This window comes from Haliotis rufescens, unplaced genomic scaffold (assembly GCF_023055435.1).
Source record: "Haliotis rufescens isolate VD_foot unplaced genomic scaffold, xgHalRufe1.0.p SCAF_4, whole genome shotgun sequence".
Classification (NCBI taxonomy): domain Eukaryota; kingdom Metazoa; phylum Mollusca; class Gastropoda; order Lepetellida; family Haliotidae; genus Haliotis; species Haliotis rufescens.
Genome location: NW_025964112.1, coordinates 41012518 through 41036926, shown reverse-complemented (window position 1 = coordinate 41036926; position 24409 = coordinate 41012518). Strand labels below are relative to the sequence as shown.

General features: G+C 39.8%; 1 protein-coding gene across 1 annotated transcript; it reads right to left on the bottom strand.

The window, feature by feature from the left end:
• LOC124135967 lies at positions 1 to 24409 on the bottom strand. Its single transcript, XM_046501701.2, has 17 exons — positions 24389 to 24409; positions 21054 to 21120; positions 20233 to 20274; positions 19544 to 19656; positions 18624 to 18743; positions 18387 to 18483; positions 17681 to 17916; positions 15323 to 15416; positions 13698 to 13826; positions 13091 to 13231; positions 12044 to 12276; positions 11345 to 11493; positions 10220 to 10353; positions 7420 to 7513; positions 6208 to 6373; positions 4441 to 4615; positions 1 to 618 (listed from the first exon to the last, which is right to left on the bottom strand). Exons 2-17 carry the CDS (start codon positions 21094 to 21096, stop codon positions 437 to 439), a joined length of 2148 nt encoding a protein of 715 aa, XP_046357657.1. The 5' UTR covers positions 21097 to 21120; positions 24389 to 24409; the 3' UTR covers positions 1 to 436.

Below are 24409 nucleotides of genomic sequence, written 5' to 3'. Positions count from 1 at the left end.
TATACACCAGCTTTTTATTGCAGGAAGTTTACAATTATACGCCATTATTTTCTTATTTGAAAGTTTAGCATGAGTTCCTTTCGAATTTAGAAGAGATGTTTCGAGGAAGAGTGAAGAAACAAATACTCACTTCAGTTTGACGAAGTGTTTCTGATAAAGTTTGCCTCGGCACGAGACAACTAATTTATTTAAGATAGTAAATAAGAATTTGTTCAGGTTAAACTCAACAACAGATTTACACAATTTAAATTCAGACGTCAATCATTGGTTATCACTGGTTTATCTTTTTTATATTAAATCTAATCAAGGCTTTCGTCGATAAAAAGCAGTTTAATGGAATAAAATGACCAAGTACGTCGTTATCATTTTTACTTGCGTGAATAGAAATTTTGGAGATTTTGTTTTTCTGTTCCACGCTCAAGTGTCACTTGATTATTTATTTATAGTAAGGAGAAGGATGTCCCTTAGGCAGGTCATCTTCCTTGTCGACGTTGTTGCGACGTCTGCAGACGATGTAGCCAAGGACGGCGGAGAGTAGGGCCAGGAGACCGGTACCAAGACCGATTCCTACAAACATCGGGAGCTTGAACTGGCTTGCAGTTGCTGTTGCGGCGGTCTCTGAATACAAGTCGAATATGCTCAGTGAAAGCATTCTTTATCATAATCATCTTTTCCATAAATAATCATGGTATAACTTGATGAGTTTATTACATACCATTATCCAGGCTATTTAAGATTGTCATTATGGTCGAACTAATGGGTATTGTGCTACTTCTATCACATCTACTGAGGTACTAACGCTAGTGTGTCACTTCATTCACATCAATTCAACCCCAAGTGTTAAACTATCCCATTAATACAACTCCTCGTGTTAAACTATCACATCAATACAACCCCTCGTTTTCAACAATCACACCAATACAATCCCTCCTGTTCAACAATCACACCAATACAATCCCTCGTGTTAAACTATCACACCAATACAATCCCTCGTGTTCAACAATCACATCAATACAATCCCTCGTGTTCAACAATCACTGCAATATTATCCCTCGTGTTCAACTATGACATCAATACAATCCCTCGTGTTCAACAATCCAATCAATACAATCCCTCGTGTTCAACTATCACATCAATACAATCCCTCGTGTTGAACAACCACATCAATACAATCCCTCTCCTCGTGTTTAACAATAACACCAATACAACTCCTCGTCTTCAACTATCACATCAATACAACTCCTCGTGTTAAACAACCACATCAATACAATCCCTCGTGTTCAACTATCACATCAATACAATCCCTCGTGTTCAACTATCACATCAATTCAATCCCTCGTGTTAAACAACCACATCACTACAACCCCTCGTGTTAAACAACCACATCACTACAACCCCTCGTGTTCAAATATCACATCAATACAACCCTCAGTGTTCAACTATCACATCAATACAACTCCTCGTGTTCAACTATCACATCAATACAACTCCTCGTGTTTAACAATAAAACCAATACAACTCCTCGTGTTCAACTATCACACCAATACAACCCCTCGTGTTAAACAACCACATCAATACAATCCCTCGTGTTCAACTATCACATCAATACAACTCCTCGTGTTCAACTATCACACCAATATAATCCCTCGTGTTCAACTATCATATCAATACAATCCCTCGTGTTCAACAATGACATCAATACAATCCCTCGTGTTCAACTATCATATCAATACAATCCCTCGTGTTCAACAATGACATCAATACAATCCCTCGTGTTCAACAATTACATCAATACAATCCCTCGGGTTCAACTATCACATCAATACAATCCCTCGTGTTAAAAGTACACATCAATACAATCCCTCGTGTTAAACAATCACATCAATACAACCCCTCGTGTTCAACAATAACACCAATACAACTCCTCGTGTTCAACTATCACATCAATACAACCCCTCGTATTCAACTATCACATCACTACAACCCCTCGTGTTCAACTATCACATCAATAGAACCCCTCGTGTTCAACTATCACATCAATACAACTCCTCGTGTTCAACTATCACACCAATACAACTCCTCGTGTTCAACTATAACATCAATACAACTCCTCGTGTTCAACTATCACATCAATACAATCCCTTATGTCTCACTTCATTCACACCACTACATCCTCTAGTGTTAAACTATCACAACACAACAACCTCTAGAGTTAAACTATCACAACACTACATCCTCTAGTGTTAGTGTCAGACTTCAGTCTCACTTCATTCACACCACTACATCCTCTAGTGTTAAACTATCACAACACAACAACCTCTAGAGTTAAACTATCACAACACTACATCCTCTAGTGTTAGTGTCAGACTTCAGTCTCACTTCATTCACACCACTACATCCTCTAGTGTTAAACTATCACAACACAACAACCTCTAGAGTTAAACTATCACAACACTACATCCTCTAGTGTTAGTGTCAGACTTCAGTCTCACTTCATTCACGACACTACAACCTCTAGTGTTAAGCTTTCACAACACTAAAACCTCTAGTGTTAAACTATCACAACACTACATCATCTAGTGTTAGTGTCAGACTTCAGTCTTAATTCATTCACAACACTACAACCTCTAGTGTTAAGCTATCACAACACTAAAACCTCTAGTGTTAAACTACCACAACACTACAACCTCTAGTGTTAAACTATCAAAATACAACCTCTAGTGTTAGTGTCAGACTTCAGTCTTAATTCATTCACAACACTACAACCTCTAGTGTTAAACTATCACAACACTACAACCTCTAGTGTTAAACTATCAAAATACAACAACCTCTAGCGTTACACTATCACAACATCCTCTAGTGTTAGTGTCAGACTTCAGCCTTAATTCATTCGCAACACTACAACCTATAGTGTTAAACTATCACAACACTTCAACCTCTAGTGTTAAACTATCACAACACTACAACCTCTAGAGTTAAACAATCACAACACTGCAACCACTCCTGTTTCACTTATTCACAACACTACAACCTCTAGAGTTAAACAATCACATCACTACAACGACTTCAGTTTCACATATTCAAAACACTACAACCTCTTGAGTTAAACAATCACAACACTACAACCTCTGTATTTAAACAATCACATTACTACAACCACTACTGTTTCACTTATTCACAACACTACAACCTCTAGAGTTAAACAATCACATCACTACAACCACTTCTGTCTCACTTATTCACAACACTACAACCTCTAGAGTTAAACAATCACTTCACTACAACGACTTCTGTTTCACATATTCACAACACTACAACCTCTTAAGTTAAACAATCACAACACTACAACCTCTGTATTTAAACAATCACATCTACAACCACTTCTGTCTCACTTATTCACAACACTACAACCTCTTAAGTTAAACAATCACAACACTACAACCTCTGTATTTAAACAATCACATCACTACAACCACTTTTGTTTCACTTATTCACAACACTACAACCTCTAGAGTTAAACAATCACATCACTACAACCACTTCTGTTTCTCTTATTCACAACACTACAACCTCTAGAGTTAAACAATCACATCACTACAACCACTTCTGTCTCACATATTCACAACACTACAACCTCTAGAGTTAAACAATCACATCACTACAACCACTTCTGTCTCACATATTCACAACACTACAACCTCTAGAGTTAAACAATCACATCACTACAACAACTTCTGTTTCACTTATTCACAACACTACAACCTCTAGAGTTAAACAATCACATCACTACAACCACTTCTGTTTCACTTATTCACAACACTACATCCTCTAGAGTTAAACAATCACAACACTACAACCTCTGTATTTAAACAATCACATCACTACAACCACTTCTGTTTCACTTATTCACAACACTACAACCTCTAGAGTTAAACAATCACATCACTACAACCACTTCTGTTTCTCTTATTCACAACACTACAACCTCTAGAGTTAAACAATCACATCACTACAACAACTTCTGTCTCACATATTCACAACACTACAACCTCTAGAGTTAAACAATCACTTCACTACAACCACTTCTGTCTCACATATTCACAACACTACAACCTCTAGAGTTAAACAATCACATCACTACAACCACTTCTGTTTCACTTATTCACAACACTACAACATCTAGAGTTAAACAATCACATCACTACAACAACTTCTGTCTCACTTCCATCGCCCCTTTCGGTCGGGTAGCCAAAGGTTAAAGCGTTCGCTCGTCACGCTGAAGACCCAGATTCGAATCCCGACATGGGTACAATGTGTGAAGCCCATTTATTGTGTCCCCCGCCGTGATATTGCTGAAATATTGCTAAAAGCGGTGTAAAACCACACTCACTCATTCACTCACTCCATCGCACCTACACAGGTATTGCGACCTGCTCTCACCTGTCTGAACGTCACCACTGTTTCCTTGACTTGGAGAGCCCGGATGTGTACCCTGGAGATTGGGGTTGCCGTCAAAGGCGATGACGTATCCCACTAGAGTGTCCTGTGCCGCACGACGTTTTCTCTTAGTGGAGAATTCCTCTTTGATCAAACTAAATCCAGTTGAACACGATAGCTGCAAGATAAGGAAGCTGCTCGTCTCACTCTTATAGTGACGGTTAACAGTTGTATAAGTATGACCCAATATCTTGAAAACATTATCGACATTGTTATTTTGGGAATTACGCTTTCTGTGTAAAGCACAAATTCTAGTACTATTTTGGGTATTCGAAACCACACTCCCAGAGTGAGGCACTTGTTTACACAGAGGGGCACACAAAGTACATATGTATGTGATCTAGACTTCCATTTTTGTTAAAACCTGGAAGGGTGAGTGGGTTAGATCGCTGACATAGTGTGCTGGCGATTAGGTGCCACACTCTCAGGATGGGACTCAACCCCCAAAATAATATTACTATATTACTGTGTTATAATTTACTAATATAACAATATATAACATATATAACATTGTTACATTAGACCACTTTCTAAAAGGCATTGTGCATTCATTCCCCACATTGCCACCAGATGGTGGCTAAAATGAAACAAACAATAAATGGTTATTCGATGTTTTTTGTTTGTTTATTTGTTGTCTAACACCGCACTCGAGCGTTAACAATCAGTTGATTGTCTGGTCCAGACTCAATTATTTACAGACCGCCGTCATGTAGCTGGAACGCTGCTGAGTGCGGCGTTAAACAACAAACAAACTTCATGATGAGTAACTGGGCATATGGCCAATATTACATCTGAATAAACTACCACTAAACCACACCAATAGGTTGTGTTTGTTTGTTGTCCTACACCGCACTCAGCAATACTCCAGCTATGTGATGGCGGCCTGTAAATAATCAAGTCTGGACCAGATCATCAAGTGATTGATTTGTTAACAACGATCCACGACGTCGGGGTTTATGACACGCTATCAAAATCACCGAGTCTGACCACCCGATCCATTTGGTCACCTCTTCGACCATCATAGGTAGTGGGGACTTATTCTAACTGGGAATCTCCACGGGGTCACTCATATGTAGTGAACTTTATCAGCTTTCAAGGTAGACACAATTTTATGGATAACAACTTCTTTAATGCTGTAAAAAGCGAAATTTCGTTATAGATCATTATACTGTTGTCAAGCAAGCAGTCTGGTTGATCCTGCCAGTAATTATATTATGTCTCAAAGATTAAGCCATGCATGTCTAAGTACAAATTCTAGCACAGTGAAACTGCGAATGGCTCATTAGCTCGGTTATGGTTCCTTAGACGATAAATCCTACTTGGATAACTGTGTCAATTCTAGAGCTAATACATTGCTTGACAACGGTATAGGGTCTATACCGAAACGTCGCTTTTTACAGTATTAAAGAAGTTGTCATCCATAAAGAAGTTGTCATCCATAAAATTGTGTCTACCTTGTCATCCGTCAACTTCTAAGTAATGCCTATCAAACAATTCATCAACTTTGTCTTGGCTGTGGCAATAATGATACTTTCTACATATTAACGAGTTATTGTTGCATCGACCACATTCAACAAACAAAGAATTTAGGGCAGTTCTGAACAGAATCAAATTAATTCCAAATAGCAAAGGTGAAAGACGCCTACAGACCACGTGTCACTTCATGACGTTAAGCCTTTTAACATCGCTCGATGACTATCTTCTACTCACACCGGAACATGCTCCATTAGATACGGACGCTTTAACGACGATGCCCATGTGTGAAGTGGTTACACTGCCAACTGACGTCATACGAAGCTTGAAACAGGCTCTAGTCGATGTCGCAGGGAAGATTGGTTTTTCAACCACAACCCCACTGTACTGAGGGACGATACATCTGTAACATTGGTAGAGCTTTGAATACACAGTGCTTTTTAGACAGTGGTCAAAGGTAAATATATATTGATAATGCAAGAGAATAACCAGCCTAGATTTTCTGCCGAAACAGATTCCACTTGGCGTAAAGGGCAAATAGCTGTGGAAATTTCATGAATAGACCACTGGAAATCGTGATGACACCAGGTGTTCGCGAAGAGGATAAGCATGTCCTGCCCTACCGGTAACGCCCGCCATTCATACAATTTTCATAAAAAGTATGACTAATTATTTATTCCCAATCGTCTAAGTAGCTGCGATTCGCTGTGCAGAGTTGCGTCCCTTGGGCACGCCAGAAACCTATGATTGTGCGTTCGAATCCCGGTTCGTGTCAGTTGTGTTTCTAAGTTTGTGCTCGTGGGTTTAACCGAAGTGGTAAACGTCCGAGACTAGCATCACTTCTGGCTTTCCTCCCACATTAAACTGACACGCCGTGATATAACTGGAATACTGTTAAAAGCGGCGTTAAGCCCAACTCACTCACTCACTCATATGAAAGTCATGGCTAGTCCTTGATTTGACACGATACCTGTATTATTTGAGTGAGGTGAGTTTAGGTGCTCGTTGAAGATATTTGTGTTACTAGTGGCAACTAGTGGGGATAAAACAACAGATGGTGCATATTCGCCTTTTTTTAATGTTTCTTGGTTTATTAGCACCATGCCCGTGCTCGTGGGTTTCCGTTTGAAACCGGCATCACATTCGGGATACCTCCTACATCAAGCTGACACGCCTTGGTATAACTGAATAATTATTAATTATATATAACTGTTTGAAACCGGCGATAAACCAATCTCACTCACCAACTCACTTTTAGCAATAGTGTGTTGTTCTAGTATGTGTTTATGTGTCAGTGAAGAAATCATTCGGCAACAGACGGATTAATAAGGAAGGGATTTAGCATGAGTAATACTGTGCGTTTATAATTATTGCTTGATATATTGCCATGTAGCTCTGAAGTCAGCTGATATAAGCTTGGTTTGATGAGGCCAATCGTATTGCTCTTACCCTTCATCATACACCATCCATGACACAGCGTCCCCGCCTGACAGCGTGTTGTTGACCATGATCTGGTGAGTCAGCACGCAGCCCCAGTCACTTGCTGGAGAGAAGAAACTAGAGGGTCATATCTCATATCAATAACTATTGCCATTCATCATCTATCCATTTACCTATAAAATCCTCTATCCATTTACCTATTCAATCCCTATCCATTTACCTATCCAATTCCTATCCATTTACCTATTCAATCATCTATCCATTAACCTATCCAATCATTTATCCATTTACCTATCCATATGTATATTCATGAATTATTATAGCGATAATCCATCATCTATATATCTAGCTAGCCAACTATCTATCAATGATTTAGCCATTTGTCAATCCATAAATCTATCTACACATCCAGTTATCATCTATTTATCTTCCGAGGGGCGCTCGGGTAGCCAGTGGTTGAAGCCTTCGCTCGTCACGTCGATTCCAGGTTCGACTCCCGACATGGGTACAATGTGTGAAGCCCATTTCAGGTGTCCCCTGTCGTGATATTGCTGGAATATTGCTAAGAGCGGCGTGAAACTATGCTCACTCACTCACTATTAATCTTCCACCAGTCATCCACTCATCAACTTTCCATTTATTTATCATCAAAATCTATCAGCCATAATATATTCACCTCCCATCCATCCATTATCCGGAATCGGTTCACTTCTCAATCCAATTAGTAGATACATGCCTATCATCCTTTCAACAATCATCTATCCAGTTTTCCAACCATAATCCACATTTCTATCCATACATCAATCATCCATCCAGTTTTCCAACCATAATCCACATTTCTATCCATACATCAATCATCTATCACGTTTTCCAACCATAATCCACATTTCTATCCATACATCAATCATCCATCCAGTTTACCAACCATAATCCACATTTTATCCATACATCAATCATCCATCCAGTTTTCCAACCATAATCCATATTTCTATCAATACATCAATCATCTATCCAGTGTTCCAACCATAATCCACATTTCTATCCATACATCAATCATCTATCCAGTTTTCCAACCATAATCCATATTTCTATTCATACATCAATCATCTATCCAGTTTTCCAACCATCATCCACATTTCTATCCATACATCAATCATCTATCCAGTTTTCCAACCATCATCCACAAATCTATCATCAACCATCGACCAATCATCTTCTCATTTTCCCAACCATCACCTACACATATGCCCACTCAACAACCATTATCCTGATTTCAAATGATTATCCACAAATCCATCTGCGCAGTTTTCCAACCATCATCCATATATATATATCAAGTTTTCCAAGATCAGTCACAAATTATCTATCAAGTTTTGAAACATCATCCACAAATCCATCATCAATTCATCAACCATCTATCCAGTTATCGCTCACCTTTTCGCGAACACCTGGTTTCATGACTATCATCTCTATTTGGTAGTGATTCATAAACACATGCTTATGAAATAGTCGGAATAATAGAAGCGACTCTGCTTTTGGCTGAGATTTTTTATGAATATCGAAAGGGTTTTGTCGCTTTTATTCCAAAGATCTCCCACAAATACATTATTCATTCATCAATTATTTATCCACTTTTCTCATAATGGTGCACATCTGTCAATTCATCAATCATCTATCCAGTTTCCCAAAGGAGATCCACACATCTATCTTATCACCAATCATCTATCCAGTTTCCTAAAAGAGATCCACCCATCTATCTATTCACCACTGATCTACCCGGTTTCCTAAAGGAGATCAACACATCTATCTATTCATCAATCATCTTTCCAGTTTCCTAAAAGAGATCAACACATCTATCTATTCACCAATCATCTATCCGGTTTCCCAAAGGAGATCCACACATCTATCTATTTATCAATCATCTATCCAGATTCCTAAAGGTGATCCACACATCTATCTATTCATCAATCATCTATCCAGTTTCCTAAAGGTGATCCACACATCTATCTATTCACCAATCATCTATCCAGATTCCTAAAGGAGATCCACACATCTATCTATTTATCAATCATCTATCCAGATTCCTAAAGGTGATCCACACATCTATCTATTCACCAATCATCTATCCGGTTTCCCAAAGGAGATCCACACATCTATCTATTTATCAATCATCTTTCCAGTTTCCTAAAAGAGATCCACACATCTATCTATTCATCAATCATCTATCCAGTTTCCTAAAGGTGATCCACACATCTATCTATTCACCAATGATCTACCCGGTTTCCTAAAGGAGATTCACACATCTGTCCATTCACCAATCATATATCCAGTTTCCTAAAAGAGATCCACACATCTATCTATTCATCAATCATCTATCCTGGTTTCCAAACATGATTCATTAATCCATCATCATCCCATCTTATCACCCTTCCATCTAGCCTTCATCTATGATAAGATCCTTTATCAATCTATCTGCCTTTCGGCTTCTCTAACCACCCATTAACCTGATTATCGCAACATGCTTTAAATAATATTAACGTGTTTCCTACATGATCCATCTGTTGATGGAGTTGATCCTGGTCTGTCTTACAGACCCTGATACAAATATATATCAAATACAGCCCATGCAAGTCTATAATGTTTGGCAAGTCTACATTACTGCAGTATCAGAAAATGAAGATAGTCTCTGGGCTCCCTTTTATTATATTTTTATTAAGATAATTGAACAACTGTTTTTTTTCTGTACGACATGTTCATTTCAGAGACTAGATGTTAGTCTATAGTTTATCCATTACAGCAAGCAACTCACATGGGACTGCAATACACACTTGGATGATCTCGTCAAGCTGCAGGACTGATGTGATAGCCGCCCCGTTCGATCTGGTGACTGTCATCGTGACGGGATTGAAAATCAAGGAGGATCCCTGTTTCCCCAGAGCCGTCCTGGGAAACAGCCATGTATTCATTATCATCACACTGTTCTTTTGACACGCATATTACCGTATTCGACATAATAAGCGCCCAGGGCGCTCTTAAAACCAGAATATTATTTTGGTGAAAAACAACAGAGTTGAAAGATCGTAAATTTCGTGGTTTATGATGACAGCCTGAAATGTTTATATACGACAGATATATTTTTCCAGAATCTGATTTCCCATAATTATGGATGCATTATATTATAATTTATTATACAGGAATAAATAAGTCTTGTGTACATTGATCAATCGGAAGGGGTGCTAATTGGGATTGTTCCAATATATTAGCCAAATGTCGCCGTGGGCGCTTATTACGTCGAATACGGTAGTTTAAGTGGATGGCTTGGTTGCACATTCTCTATGTGCTGACACCCTCAATGTTATATCATATTAAAACATTTTTGAACACATATCAAAACTCTTTTTATCTGAAGGTTCGAAATATACTGATGTCGTAATGGACTGATTTTTTAATTAAATAAATGTTTTACAAATATCTTAATTGGCTCGCAATTTGTGTATCTACACGTTATGGTGACGTGCATGTTTCTCCTTAGTCCCCTGTTAGAGGTGGACAGCAATTTGAAAGGACAATGCAATTAGAGCTTGACTTTCCCTTTGAACCCAATACGCACACACTTAGGACAACAGAGGGTTACAAGAAAAAGTTTTGGAATTAGGGTCGTGTCGGAGGTACCGAGATGAATCCATTGAAATAGGTCAAATTAGCAGTTTCTAGTATGCAGTCACGGGGGTAATACCCTAAGGATCTCAAAACTATTTGGCCATACTTCGGCCAGCTTAAATGTATGCGCGTGGACTTTTTGTGTCATATGGTCAACTTAGTTATTTTTAAAATTTGAAAATATTTTTTTTCAGTTGGTCTCATCTGAGTATGCTTAAATAACAGGTACTTTTGTGGCTGAGTACATATAGAATCAGCAGGCATGGGAACCTACTCGGATGGGTTGGTCTCCACTGCATTGCTGTAGACGAGCAAAGAGGAGTTGTCGAACTGGCAGGTGAAGGTGACGAGCTCGTCTAGGCGGTTGAGGGTGCCATTCGTATACTGCACGATAAGCTGAAGAACGTACGTCTTGTTTCCTCCCTTGGAAGTCAAAATATAAATTAACTGTATTAAAACGTGTGAAACGTTACACAAGCGATGAGGCAATATTCCAGCAATACCCCACCGTCCCAAAAGAACTTTGAGCCTTGTGATCAAAATATATATTTTATTCCCAATAAATAATATGTACGATACGGAAAGACACAAGGATAACAATGACTTTATCGTATTCTGTCTTTATTGCAAAATACTCAAAATAATTGAAGTTTTCAACCTTTACTAACTTTAGAGATCTCGTATGAATACAGGACCAGGATGAACTGTTCCATTCATAATATAGAGCCAAATGATCTGAAGCCACGTTTTGTAACAGAAGCCCTCACGCATCTAAACCTATTTAACCTTAATGGGGGCGTCAGGCAATAGTTTTTTGATCAGGCAGTTATCACATGTATATATGTATCTTATTTAAAGTAGTTCAAGTAAGGCGATCTCATTTGCATATTTATCGGATCGCGATACCAAGTTAATCGGATCAGATTATCGCATCGACAGCACTATCTATTATGTTATAAACGATTGAACATACGTTATTGGAAGGTCCAAAGTTCTGACAGGGCCCTCCCTTGAATGGGAACGTGGCTGCATAGCCTTTGCACCAGTCAGGGATCTTGTCACCCGTGTTAGCAGGGGACGGAGCTCGCTGGAGGTAGCAGCCGCCGACAGTGGCGTTGCCCCGGACGTGGACGCTTCCGGCAAAGTCGGCGAAGCTGTAGGGGGTGATGCAGACGCTGAAGCTGTTCTGGTTACACTGGTGGTAGTCTAGATAGAAGAATGTAACATCTTATATCTTGGTATTCAGTATATCGTACTCGTCATAGCTGTCCAATCTTGCAGATGAAAGGAAGTTAACTGACTTGTTTCCACCCTTGCCGAACTAGGCTGCAATTATGGAGTTATATTTTGGCTGGACTAACAAGTCTATGCAAAGTCCAATCAATATCTCGTAACGAACGAGACATCCGGTTCATAAACAACATCGTTTCAATCCTGCAGATTTCGGTCGACTGCAGAATTTGCAAAAGACGTGTAACGTCAACTGGGCGTCGACAGATATTTTTGCAAATCTTTTCATGTTTTTAATCAAGGTGCTCACATTTGAATTGATGCACTTCGCGAAGAAAGACCCGTTTTATTTCAATATCTGTCTTGATAATCAATCAGATCGCCTTGACTGTTTGAGCAAATGCAAGTGATACGAGAGGTGGAATCTGATTGGGCAATAGGAAGGGACAAAGAAGGGACATATCTCGTGGAAACCGGACTTTTAGAGTCAGTTAACTCCCTTGCTTCGGGAAGATGTAGCTGTTCTTACACAGGTGGTAGTTTAGACAGAAGACTGCAACACATGAACTCCAATCAGGTCGTTAAGCAGCATGTCATCAACACTGTTGCTGTCCTGTATGACTGGTGTGATATACTAGTAATTAGTATTGACACGAGTGTTCGTTGCTGTAGGACCCAGTCCACCCGGGGTGGCTTTTTGTGTGATTTAGTTAGTACTTACACGAGTGTTCGTTGCAGTAGTGCTCCAGTCCACCCGCGGTGGCAGCTGTGTGATATAGTTAGTACTTACACGAGGTTCCGTTGCAGTAGGCTCCAGTCCACCCGGGGTGGCAGTTGCAGGTGATAGTTTCCTTGCCCCCACCAACGTTGTCAGACATACACACACCGCCGGGACTGCATCGTCCGTCACAGCCTATTCCATTAATGCGCGCTGAAAAGACATTTGAATAACATGCATTATAACATGTATCCTTGAATGTATTTCTAAACCACTGCCATTGACATCTCTTTGTGATAAATGCACCTTGTTATCAACGTAAAATCGCTCTCCTTTTCGCAAACACCTGGTATCATCACTATTTGAAAGTGATTCACAAATCCGTGCTTATAGTCGGAATCGTACAATGTTCTTGGCTTTTAGCAGCAATTTGTTTTTATTTTGGAAATGATTTCTGTCAATTGTATGTACCTTTCCTGTATAAGTGACAAGTACAATTTTTTAAAATGCATATAGTTGTGTGTTGAATGGTTAATCTAATCAGGTTCCACCAGAACTGATAAACGTCACTTCAGGCTCACCTGCATTATAAAGCTGAAACGCTGTGATGTAAGTGAAATACTGAAATGCGGCCTAATCCCGGTCACTAAATGCGGTCACTAACTAGGATCTGACTTACGTATGGGCCTGCTGCAGTCAGCCCCTACGTAGCCAGACGGACACACACATGCCCCGTTCGTCGCGTTACACGTTCCACTGTACTTGCAAGGCTGGCTTATACCTCTTCTACAGTCAAAGGGATCCGGAACTGAAATATTCATACATCCATGTAAACGTATGCAGCACCCAAACACAGAGAGGGCATTTGTTTAGAACTATGTGGTTCCTAAAATGGTGGATTGGTATTGTAGGGATTGGAGTCGGGGCAGGGAAAGGTTAGGTAGGGTAAGAATGGGTCAGGGTAGGATAGGGTTGGGATTGAGGTGGGTAGGTAAGGGTAGGGTTAATGAAAGGTTAGTGTAAGGTAGGGTTGTGTATGGTAGGGTTGTGTAGGGTAAGGATGGGTCAGGGTAGGATAGGTTTGGGATTGAGGTGGGTAGGTAAGGGTAGGGTAATGAAAGGTTAGTGTAGGGTAGGGTTGTGTAGGGTAGGGTTGTGGTGGGTAGGTCAGGGTTTTATAGGTTTTATAGGGTAGGATAGGAAAGGGTTGGTAGGGTAAGGATGGGTCAGGGTAGGATAGGGTTGGGATTGAGGTGGGTAGGTAAGGGTAGGGTAATAAAAGGTTAGTGTAGGGTAGGGTTGTGTAGGGTAGGTCAGGGCTGTATAGGGTAGGGTAGGATAGGGTTGGTAGGGAAAAGTCTGGGTCTGATAGCGTAGGGTTGTGTAGGGTAGGGTTGGTTTATGGTATGGTTTGGTATGGTATGGTATGGTATGGTATGGTATGGTATGGTATGGTATGGTATGGTATGGTATGGTATGGTATGGTATGGTATGGTATGGTATGGTTTCGGATTAGGGTTAGAGAAGAGTGGGTTGGGGTAGGGTGGCGTAGGTTAGTTTGATATAGTATGGAAGCATACGATAGGACAGGGCAGGACAGGGGTAGCGGAGGGCTAGCAGCAGTGATTTAGTTTGGGTATGGTATTGTATGAATTGAGATAAAGATTTCTATGATTATACACATCTTTGGCATCAAATACTTTTCAAATGCTTGTATTTCAACTGTTAAGTACCCCTTTAAATGAAAACACTTATGTACACGTATATACTCTTAAATATTATATTCAAATCCCGGTTAGCAACGATTATGTTTATAGGTTTGTCAGCACCATACCCGTGCTCGTGGGTTTCACTGGTAAACGTCTGAGACATGCATCACTTCGGGCTTTCCTCCCACATTAAGCTGACACGCCGTGATATAACTGGAATACTGTTAAAAGCGGCATTAAACCCAGTTCACTCACTCACTCACTTAAATATATATGTATTTGTTTGTGGTTTAACGCCGCACGCGACAATATTCCAGCTATGTGACGGCGGTCTGTAAATAATCAAGTCTGGACCAGACAATCCAGTGATTGACATCATGAACATCGATCCACGCAATTAAGATACGATGACATGCATCAACCAAGTCAGCGAGCCTGATCACCCGATCCCGTTAGTCGCCTCTTACGACAAGAATGGTCGCCTTTTACGACAAGAATGGGTTGCTGAAGACGTATTCTACCCCGTATCTTCACGGTTCTCTTAAACATATAACGAGACACACAGTAATCAATTCGAGATAAGCAAGGAACGTACTGTCGTCGTCATAAATGAGCACATCGGTTGTGCAGGTGACAAGTCCATCGCCGGTCACCAGCACTTGAAACAGTTCTGAGTCGTTTTCTCTTTTCTGAAGCAGGAATAAATACAACACATGACTAAAAGATGCTTGGGTAAAATCTGGTGTGAGTCAGTAATTTTAAACCACATCTGAACAACGCTGTCAAATGATGGTAAGCCCCGCTTTCCACGACATGTCAGCCTACTGTTGGAGATGTAATTGCATAGATCGATACACATGGTGTCAATCACTGGATTGTCTGGTCCAGACTTGCTTATTTAGAGACCGGAGTCATCTAGCTGGAATATTGCTGAGTGTGGCGTTTAAGAAATACAGCAACAACAAGACTAGTGAGGAACCCTTATCAGTGAAATCCACGAGCACAGGTAGGTGTAGAAACACAATTGATCAACTTTACCATGGCGAACCTTGAGTCCGACTAAAAGATTGCGGCAAATAAAAGACCCAGAAGTAATGAAGGTATCTCGTTACTTATCTATTTACCTAGCGGAAACCTTAGACTGTAGGGACATTTGGAGCGGATAGTTAAACAATTGGTACAACCTAAGATGTCGACTTACCAAACCATAACCAGAACCAAAACCGAAACATCACGTAGGAAGCCACCAAAGTCCTGTCTATCACCAACAACAACAACTGGCGACATAGAAAACTACAAGAAGCCATTGACATCAGGAGACACGAGCCAGCCATGAACCGTGACCAGGGAACCTGCCTTGTGCTTGGGACTTATTGCTTTGATCTTTGTCGGTGCTAATTACCTAGCTGGCTTCAATTTGCCCTTTGCTGTGTCCATTCTTTCACCTGTCAGTGCTAATTACCCCCGGTCCCCCGTTTGCCCAGTGTCCACTGCCTTTTACTTTTCTTTGATAACTTAAGTACTGGCTTCCTTACTATCAGCGCTAATTACTGTTGTTTGCTTCCATTGTTTATTGCTTATCACCTATCAGCGCCAATCATCTGCTGGCTTCCTTGTTCGTTTCTAACCTTTGTTATTTTCCACTTTTTGTTATCCTATTAATTTTGTGGTCCATACATGTGCATATATATGCTCTCTGCCTCATGGCATCCATTCATTACTTATTCATACATTCATTACTTCTTCTAATCATAGTGCTGAAGCAGCCAAATCAGCACAAAAATTAGAAGAAGTAAGCATCAACCTACCATATCAAAAAACAAAATTAAAAGTATCATAAAGGAGAAAATCTTCCAAAATTGGCAAAATAACTATCAGAAATCTGATTGCAAACTAAAATACTTGCTACAAAAGCCACTCAAAAAACAAAAAAATCCATAATAAAACCACAAAAATAGACAGTATAATAACTAACCTACAAACAGGCCACACTAAGTTAAACTCCCACCTACGCCAAATTAAAAAAAACCCCCCAAAACCGGTAAATTCCCCCAGTGCAACTTAAAAGAAACGCCTGAACACATTATACTATTTTGCACACATTACCAGCACCAACACTCCAATCCACACTAAATTGCAACAATCAAATTACGCTAGCAACGGTAACTAAACCCCCTAAATGACTTACAAACCTTTAAAGCACTAAGCATATATCTAATCAAAACAGGCTCACTTGGCCGCATTTAAAAGTAAAAGTACAAGAAACAAGCTGCCAATAAACCCTAAAATTCTAAACCTAAAAAACACACAAACTCCCTTTAGTCACCCCCCCTGCCCCCCTCTCCACCTTTTGCATGGCATATTTCAAAATTCCAAATTTGTTCTCCAAATAAACTAAGCAACCCTAAAAAGCCCCACTTAGGTTGCCTCACCATTTCGGACATACCCTTTTCGACCAAACACCAAATGGCCTGGCGGGCCCGTGCGCGAAATACGCATATGTCGGAAAGCGCACGTTAAATTCCCAATTTAAGTAAGTAAGACATTCATTCACCTGATGAAGGAGTAAACATATACTCCGAAACGTTGTGTTCCTCATAATAAAGAAGTTGACTTCCATATATTTACTTCCTTATGTGTATCACTCCTAAATGCCTTAATTTCAAAGATCTACATATTTGCTGTTTTAAATACTAATAGTCATATTTATAAAATGAAATCGAAATCATCCTCATGATCAGTTGCATATATGTTACATTATTCATATATATTCATATTTCTATGCATGTTATTTGTCTCCCAGGTTCAATCAATAATACAATTCTGTTTTAATATCATTTAAAGAGCTTATGGAAAATGCATTTATTGGAGGAGGATACAAAACCAATAGCTAGTCAGTAAACATACTACTTAAGGGTTTTGTGTTATCAGTTAGACATAAAATGAAACTTACAAAATTATCGATCAAAGTGATCTCGATGTCCTTGAACCTTTCATTTTTTGCAAACACCACCCTGTCATTTGTGATGGGTATAAAATCTTCGTTCTCTTTAGCCTGGCCAGGAAGTGTCCTTGTGCTGACAAACGCCGTGAGGATGCCGTCAGATTTCTCCTCAGGCCGAGAAAGTCGAACTCTGGCTAGGCCGTCATTTTCCCTGAACGACCGCTCCCCTGTACATATGGTGATATCTACAACATATGCACAACGTTTGTAACATGCAGGCTGTAGACAACACTTAGTCTGTAGAGAAACCGTTGTCGGTATATAACGGTGTTGACGGTATATAACATTCGTCTGAATATAACACTCGTATGTATATAACAGTGTTGACGGCATATAACACTCGTCTGAATATAAGTGTTGACGGTATATAACACTCTTCTGAATATAACAGTGTTGACGGTATATAACACTCGTCTGAATATAACAGTATTGACTAAATATAACACTCGTCTGCATATAACAGTATTGACTGTATATAACACTCGCAGGGCAGGGCAGGGCAGGGCAGGGCAGGGCAGGGTGATGTCAATAATAACTGGATTGTTTGATACAGACTCGATTATTTACCGCCGTCATATAGATGGAATTTTGCTGAATGTGGTGCTAAACAACAACAATCAAACAACCAAACAAATGGAATAATTGATTAAAGTACCGTCATTGTCTGCGATATGAATGAAATGCTCGAATGCACCAGACGAGTCGGAGAAGTCAGTTAACCTCAGTTTGATGACATCGTGCGTCTCATTTTTCTGCCAAAGATAGAGAACAAATGTTTCTTCGATCCGCAAGATCAATAAATATTTCCACTGCAGTATGCGAGCAGTGTTATGTATTCATGTCGATCAAGGATACACTGCAGTATTAATTTCTCTGAGTGATGCTTACTCACCTTGTCCTGCGTTATGCCGATGGTAAAATTGACGTGATCACCCCCAACGGGGATACTGATGGGCATGTATTCAAAGCGCTCAAAGTCATCCCAGCTTGCACCATTCGGAAAAGTGCTATACTGAAACAGACATTGTCATTGCATTTATCGAGTCCTTTTCACAATAGGCACTTCACCATGATATCACAAGTTGATTGGTCACAACACTCCACGATCACTCTAACACATATAATATCACACTATGGTTATGCCCTGAGTGTTTGGATGTAGGAACAGTTAAATAGTGTCTACCATACTGATTTTAAGAAAAGAGTCATTTGTTGTATATTCCCTGAGCGAAGTACGTGAATGGATTCTTACGTGAGTGTTGTTAAATCAATATGACACAAAACAAACTTGTCAATTCATCAGAAATAGTTCTAGTGTCGAAGATATTCTATATTGAAAATCTTGTCAAAATGCCCACTACGGGGAATATCTGACTAAATGTTCACTTATACGAAATATGTTTGACTTCAAATTCACAAATGCTTTGGTTATCTGAATGAAACTTTCTTACAGGTTATGTTCAATAAATAGGTTGACTAATTCTCAGGATATCTGACCATAGGTTCGCAGATACGAAAGTTATCAGACTCTAGCTTCCTTATGGGGGATATACGATAAAAAGGTTCATTAATTTCAAGGGCATCTGATTGTAGGTTCACTGATTCTGAGGTTATCAGTTCACAAATACTGAGGTTATCTGACTGTAGGTTCACAAATACTGAGGTTATCTGACTGTAAATTCGCAAATACTGAGATTCCTTGATAGTCTGGTCATGTGATTGGAAATATTACGGTGGCGACGCCATCGTTTAACGTGGTCTTTATCTGCATCAACGTGTGACTAAGAAAAGCCTTTCTTCTGTGATACTTACTTTGAACCCCAATCCAGAGGCCGTCGGAGCATCAAGCCGGACAGTGACTACCACGTAACCTGTGGTCTCGTATGCAATTCCCGGGCTGACTGTTTTGTCGCCATGCCTTGTGTCTACAAAAACGGAAGCAAGGCCTCAACACTAATTCATTGTTTTGTTTGTTGTTTAACGCCACATTCAGCAATATTCCATCTATATGACGGCGATCACGACCAGACAATCCATTGATGGACGTCACATGCATTGATCTACGTAATTGTGATGATATGACATGCATCAACCTAGTCAGCGAGCCTGTCCATCCGATCCCATTAGTCGCCTCTTACGACAAGCATGGGTTGCCTAACATCCGTTCTAACCCGGATGTTCACGGGTCTTTAATGGATTGTACGGAATGCAAAAAAATATATATTTTGCACCAGAGAACACTCTCAAACTGCGATTGGCAAGATTTGTATCCTGTAATGTTAAAGCCGCCATTCAACGTTGGATTATGATAAAACAAGGTATTAATGCCCAGAAGATATTGTTTGATATAATCATAATGGTCAACTTCTGAATGCCAGTCTTTTTCTGATATAGCCATTCTGTGGCCGATCCGAAACACGAAAATCCACCACTCTGATCTTGTTCTGAAAAATAGTCTTCAAAACTTGATGACACATGGCACAACGCTCCGGTCTTCTTACCGGGTAAGATCATTATCTGTGATGATGCACCGGAAATCAGTCCTGAAACAAACCATTGACTCTTAATGACCCTCCAAAACGTGCCACGTGAAGACAGAGAATGATCCATCGCATATACATGAACGTCGTGTACTGCATATCATTTGTGGTACATGCCCATTCATATTTAGGGTAAAACCTGAGGCAAAAAATTTTTTCAACTAGTTTTAAAAAAAAGGTATGTTTGGGGCAAAAAATTTCACGAGACCGTCCGTCTTTAACACTTACACGATTTGGTCATCACAAGAAAGACAAAGTTGTGCCCCCTGTATGACGAGCACATGATTTGGTCTTCACAAGAACGACAAAATTGTGACCCATGTATGACGCGTATATGATGTGGTCTTCACAAGAACGACAAAATTGTACCCCTTTCAGACGAGAATATGATTTGGTCATCACAAGAACGACAAACTTGTGCCCAATGTATGACGCGTTTATGATTTGGTCATCACAAGAATGACAAAATTGTGCCCCATGTATGACGCGTTTATGATTTGGTCATCACAAGAATGACAAAATTGTGCCCCATGTATGACGCGTATATGATTTGGTCATCACAAGAATGACAAACATGTGCCCAATGTATGACGCGTTTATGATTTGGTCATCACAAGAACAACAAACTTGTGCCCCATGTATGACGCGTATATGATTTGGTCATCACAAGGCAAGACACAACTGTACCCCATGTATGAATCTTAGGTTTGGAGTAAACTGCAAAATCATTTACTTTAGTGTATACAGTATATTTAAAATAATAATCCCAGGCAGACACTCACCATACAGAATGTACAACCCAAGGATGTAGGTGGAAGCAGCCATGATAACAGGGGGCTTGATTGTCAACTGTGAAACATCAAGGTGAAGATTGATTTAATAATAATAATAATAATAATAATAATCATCATCATCATCATCATCAGCTTCAGCATAATCATAATCATAATCATAATCATAAATGGGCTGCGTGTAGAGGGGGCAAGGGCCCTGAGCTGATGATGAGCGTAACCAGTCTTACTGTGCCAGGATCACCCTAAACCCTCTTTGCTGCATTTTAAATTTTAATCTGTACATTATAATAGCAAAGGCAAACATGAAATCAGGCATATTCATGCGTTCAATAAACATATATTTAGCTCCATCTTAAGTATGTACATGCCATTGTACATGTGGTAAGGAGATAAACATACTGTGTTCTCAATGTGGGCGGATTCACCTGTAGGTGTTACAGCACTTAAATAAGTTACAAACGAAAGGGAAGTTGGTTGGTTGGTTGGTTGGTTGGTTGGTTGTTTAACGCCGCACTCAGCAATATTCCAGCTTTATGGCGGCAGTCTCTAAATAATCGTGTCTGGACCAGACTATCCAGTGATTGATATCATGAGCATTGATCCACGCAATTGGGATACGATGACATGCATCAACCAAGTCAGCGAGCCTGACCACCCGATCCCGTGAGTCGCCTCTTACGACAAGCATGGGTTGCTGAAGACCTGTTCTACCCCGGATCTTCACGGGTCCTAAAGGGAAGTACAGGTCATTGTACGCATAATTAGGAGAGAAACATGCGGTGTTTTCAATGTAGATCTACCGGTGGGGAAGGATACACTCACCTTTTCGCGAACAAATAGTATCCTCACTATTTGATAACTGAATCATTAACACATGTTCATGATATAGTCGGAATCGTACAAAGGAAAAAGCTTTTAGTTCAGATTTCTTAGAAATTTATAGAAATGTTTTTAACGCTTATATTTACCTACATATTTGACAGCATAAATTGACTTTCGTTGCACTTTTGATACTGATTTGAATTTTAAAATACCTGCAAAATAATCACTTGAATTATTATCAATGCATTAGAGTGAGTGGGTGAGTGAGAATGGTTTTACGCCGCTTTTAGCAATATTCCAGCAATATCATGGCGGGGGACACCAGAAATGGGCTTCACACTTTATACCCATGTCGGGAATCGAACCCGGGTCTTCGGCGTGATGAGCGAACGCTTTAACCACTAGGCTACCCGACCGCCCCTCAATGCATCAGGAATGCAGACAATTGTACAGTACGTATACTGTGTTTTTCTTCCAGTCATAGATTTGTTGGTATGTCAGGCATATGTGGAATGAATGATACCTGTCCTCGTTACCAATCGATACCAAGTTTCATGAACTGATAATATTTAAATTATTGCATCATTATTGCGATTGTGCAAGGGATGAGTGCCTGTGAAGACAAGATGAGGCGTGCTTGTCTGCTTGTACTAGTCTGGGTTATTGCCGGTTTAATAGTACCAGTCCACTGTGATACCATACCGCAGTTTAACATGAATAACCCACTCAGACACGGTATACTGACTCCGAGCCGACCAGTCGAAGAGTAACAACAAGTACCACCTTTTAACGTCTTTTGGTATGACGCTGCCGGGGATCGAACGCCCGACCTTCCGATCTCTGTGCAGAAACCCTATCAACTAGACCACGGAGGCGGTCCTAATAAAGATAAAACCCTTGAGGGGAAAACGGCTGTTGTAAAATTAAGGACTTCAAGGCCTCGACCAGTGTTATTCTTCTTGCAGGTTACGGAAAGGGGCGAGTGGTGACGAATGGGCCTCGACATTAAGTTAATACGGGTTTTTAAAACATATTTGTAGACATCTTTCGGTCAGGTTTTCTGTTATATATTTTATATAAATAAATTATATTGTTGATGTCACCTTACTGATAATTTTCGCGTTTAGATCTATATTATAAATGTAAAATCCTCGTACTCTGTTTAAAATAATATGTACATTTTTCGAATATTGGTTCGGAATTCGAATTTTTGTTCGGAATAATAGTATGTTTTGTACACAGTTACACACGCGTGTGTTCATATACCGACTTTTTCACGATATGGCTGAAATATTGCCGATGTGACGATTTGACCCACCTTAATTTTTCTCGAATTTGGATCATTAAAGTTTGGACATGTCCTCTGAAAATATGTAAGTTAAGTCAATTCTAAAGTCTTCGTCCACAACAGTGAGCAGGCACTCTTTGCATCCCGTTGTTGATAGGGTTACAGTTTCTTTCCGTATAGGCCCGCCTCCGTGGTCTAGTGGTAGAGCGTCCGCCCGGAGAGCGGAAGGTCCGGGGTTCGATCCCAAGCCCCCAGGCGCGTCATACCAAAAGACGTTAAAGTATGGTACTTGTTGTTACCCTGTCTGGCGCTCGGCATTAAGGGGCTAAAACAAGGACTGGTCGGCTCGGAGTCAGTATACTGTGACTGAGTGGGATGGTATCTCAGTGAGCTAGCACTATAAATCGGCATCAGTCCGGACTAGTACAAGCAGCCACACAAACACACACACGTACATGCACGTCGCTATTTAAGTGCAATAATCTTGGACGCGACGTTAAACCCCATTTCACCTCACCTTTCCGTATAGACTTTGTTAAGGGAAAAAACATTAAAATCTTAGTTTCTGGATATATTTAGTATCCTCTATTTGAGAACAGAACGATAAAAAAATTGATAATTTGATTAAAGGAAACATTATTCATTGATACGATTATGACACTGCCTGTTAATTCAAAGATGTCTAGTAAAAATAATGTAATAGCAACATCAAAAACAAGATTGTCTCCAAAAGTTTTACCGATATTTGTCGAATTACTGTCGACCATCACGGACCAATAACAAGGATAAACATCACAAGTTACTGGTTTCAAAGATGTCTTATTATATTTATAAAACATTCCCAGTGTTTAGATTTTAATCTTTTGTCGAAGCTAGTCATTTCACTGATACAATACATTATTCTATTAGTTTAACTATGTTTAAGAAGAAGTGAAAAAAAATCATTTAGCTCTAAATGAAATAATTTATGGATGAAGACTACATAAAAAATAGTGGAAAATGAAACATGCTTTGCACTGTGTTTCAGGTTATTTTTTTTCACAATCGCTGTCTTAAATATTATTAACATATAGGTTCTACAAACACGGATTTATAGACTATCTGGCCCAAGTGAAAGAATTCAAAGGTTTTCACCCTTTCTCTGTGGGCAGAGCTCATCCCCTGTTCAATACAACTTCACCTGCACTTACCTGGCTGTTGATGAGCTGCTTACCTGTGATTTAGCATCCGTCGT

What these genes read in the sequence shown, in the direction of transcription:
- LOC124135967 (XM_046501701.2), bottom strand. Translation starts at nt 21,096, where the DNA reads ATGGCTGCTTCCACCTACATCCTTGGGTTGTACATTCTGTATG. An exon ending in ACAGATAATGATCTTACCCG is followed by an intron (nt 19,657 to 20,232) that starts GTAAGAAGACCG and finishes CCGTTTTTGTAG; the next exon opens with ACACAAGGCATGGCGACAAA. An exon ending in ACTTTGGACCTTCCAATAAC is followed by an intron (nt 11,494 to 12,043) that starts GTATGTTCAATC and finishes TTGACTTCCAAG; the next exon opens with GGAGGAAACAAGACGTACGT.